The sequence below is a fragment of the Aplysia californica genome, unplaced genomic scaffold, assembly GCF_000002075.1.
Source record: "Aplysia californica isolate F4 #8 unplaced genomic scaffold, AplCal3.0 scaffold00658, whole genome shotgun sequence".
Classification (NCBI taxonomy): domain Eukaryota; kingdom Metazoa; phylum Mollusca; class Gastropoda; order Aplysiida; family Aplysiidae; genus Aplysia; species Aplysia californica.
In genome coordinates this window covers 367247-369018 of record NW_004797928.1, presented here as the reverse complement: position 1 = coordinate 369018, position 1772 = coordinate 367247, and the positions used below count along the sequence as shown (strand labels likewise).

General features: G+C 42.8%; 1 protein-coding gene across 1 annotated transcript in view; it reads left to right on the top strand.

Moving 5' to 3' along the window:
* LOC101856985 (PR domain zinc finger protein 10) overlaps nucleotides 1-299 on the top strand; it is a gene marked incomplete at its 5' end in the record, with an annotated part of 25285 nt that extends 24986 nt beyond the window's left edge. Inside the window, 1 exon segment of the mRNA XM_013087918.2 lies at nucleotides 6-299. Within this exon segment, the coding sequence (XP_012943372.1) occupies nucleotides 6-260 (255 nt within the window).
* Between the last annotated feature and the right edge of the window lie 1473 nt (nucleotides 300-1772).

The following is a 1772-nucleotide window of genomic DNA, read 5'->3' as shown; positions in this document are numbered from 1 at the left end:
AACAGGTCCACATACATCCGAGTGCCCAGCTACAGCCCACCACCATCGACATCAGTCAGCTAGGGCAGGCCTTACAGTCCTTCTCCGCTCAGCCAGGGGGCGTGGCTACTGTGTTAGCTCCGCCCCCTCAGCCCGCTAGCCCCACCCAGTCGGTGACGGTGATGGGACCGGCCGGCTCGCAGACCATCAATCTGGGCAATTTGAGCAACGCACAGTTCATTACACGCACCTGGACCAACGGTTTCTCTACCTTTAGGTGATGGGGAAGAGAGAGAGAGAGAGGGAGAGACAAACAGAAAGACAAAAAAAGAGGCAGAGAAAGAGAAAGTGAGGGCAACAAAGAGAGAGAGAAAGTGAGGGCAACAAAGAAAGAGAGAGAGAGAGAGAGAGAGAGAGAGAGAGAGAGAGAGAGAGAGAGAGAGAGAGAGAGAGAGAGAGAGAGAGAGAGAGAGAGAGGGGGGGGGGAAGAGCCCTGTTGACATCCACCCCTTGGCGCTCATAATATGACCTTACGCAGTTGCGAGCGCCGTAAAATCCTCTACAAACATAAGAGCAGGGAGCTATTTTCTAGTGGAAATGTGCTGTAGAAAAATGTAACTTAACTTGTTGTTGTTAGTTCTGTTTCTATAAAACGGTTCTGTGTGGATATGAGGGGCTGAGATCGTGCAAAACCCGCTACATCCGGTTTTGCAGTTTGTTTTAGTAAGAGTTTTACGGCACTTAAAGCACAATTACGTCTTATAAGTGCCGAAGATTAGAGGTGTTACAAGAGAGTAACATACACAAAAAAGAAGAAGAGATTTTAAAGAAGATAGATGTTTGATAGGAAAGAAGGAGCAAACCACACCAGAGCACCCGCCAACCACCCAGTTAGCACTTTTGAGAAAATCAGTTGCTTTTTTATTTTTTAAATTAATGCTCATGCGTAAAAAGAAGATTTTTTTGGGTGGCTTTTATGAAGAATATGTTGGCTTTTGGCAAAAAAACAATTTGTGCATCTCATCATAGCCGGTAACAATGTACATTTAATTTTATTTATTTATCTATTATATAAAAGCATAAAATCTTGACTTTTGTCCAAAATGTCGCTTGGCGTGTTTTGCATCTCACCCCCTCATATGTTACATATATTGTTTATTGGTTACGATTTAGCCTTGATGGTCTTGTTCTGTGAAGTATTAACATTTGTTCTTACTTTTATTGTTTTGTGAATTATTAAAATTTGTTCTCACTTTTATTATTACGTTGTTGTGTTTGAATGTAACTTTCTGCGACAAGGTTTTAAAAAAATAGTTTTAATAAGAGTTTTAAGGCACTTGCCGCACAATGAGGTCATAAAAGTGCCGAAGATTAGAGGTGTTACAAGAGAGAAACAAACATAAAAAAGAAGAAGGAGAGATAAGGACGATGGATGTTTGATAGGAACGAAGGAGCAAGCCACACTACCAGAGCACCCACCAACACCCACAACGGGGGTTTGGGAGGGGGGGCGGGGGGCTGGACGGAGAACTCTGATGTTCGTGTCATGCTGGGTTAACCCTTTCCGTACACACTGGGGTCATTTTGTACCCCCAGGGTTGTATTCTTCACATTTTAGAATACATGTACTTCTAGTAAGAAGATCTCCGTGAAACTTTCAGTATTTTCTCAAAAAAATCATTTTCACAGACTGCTATGCAAAGCGTACGGATCGGATTAACGAGTAAAATTTCCTCTTTGGAAAGTGGTGGCACAGAGTTCCCCCACATCGTATGGATACGATAGTAAAACAC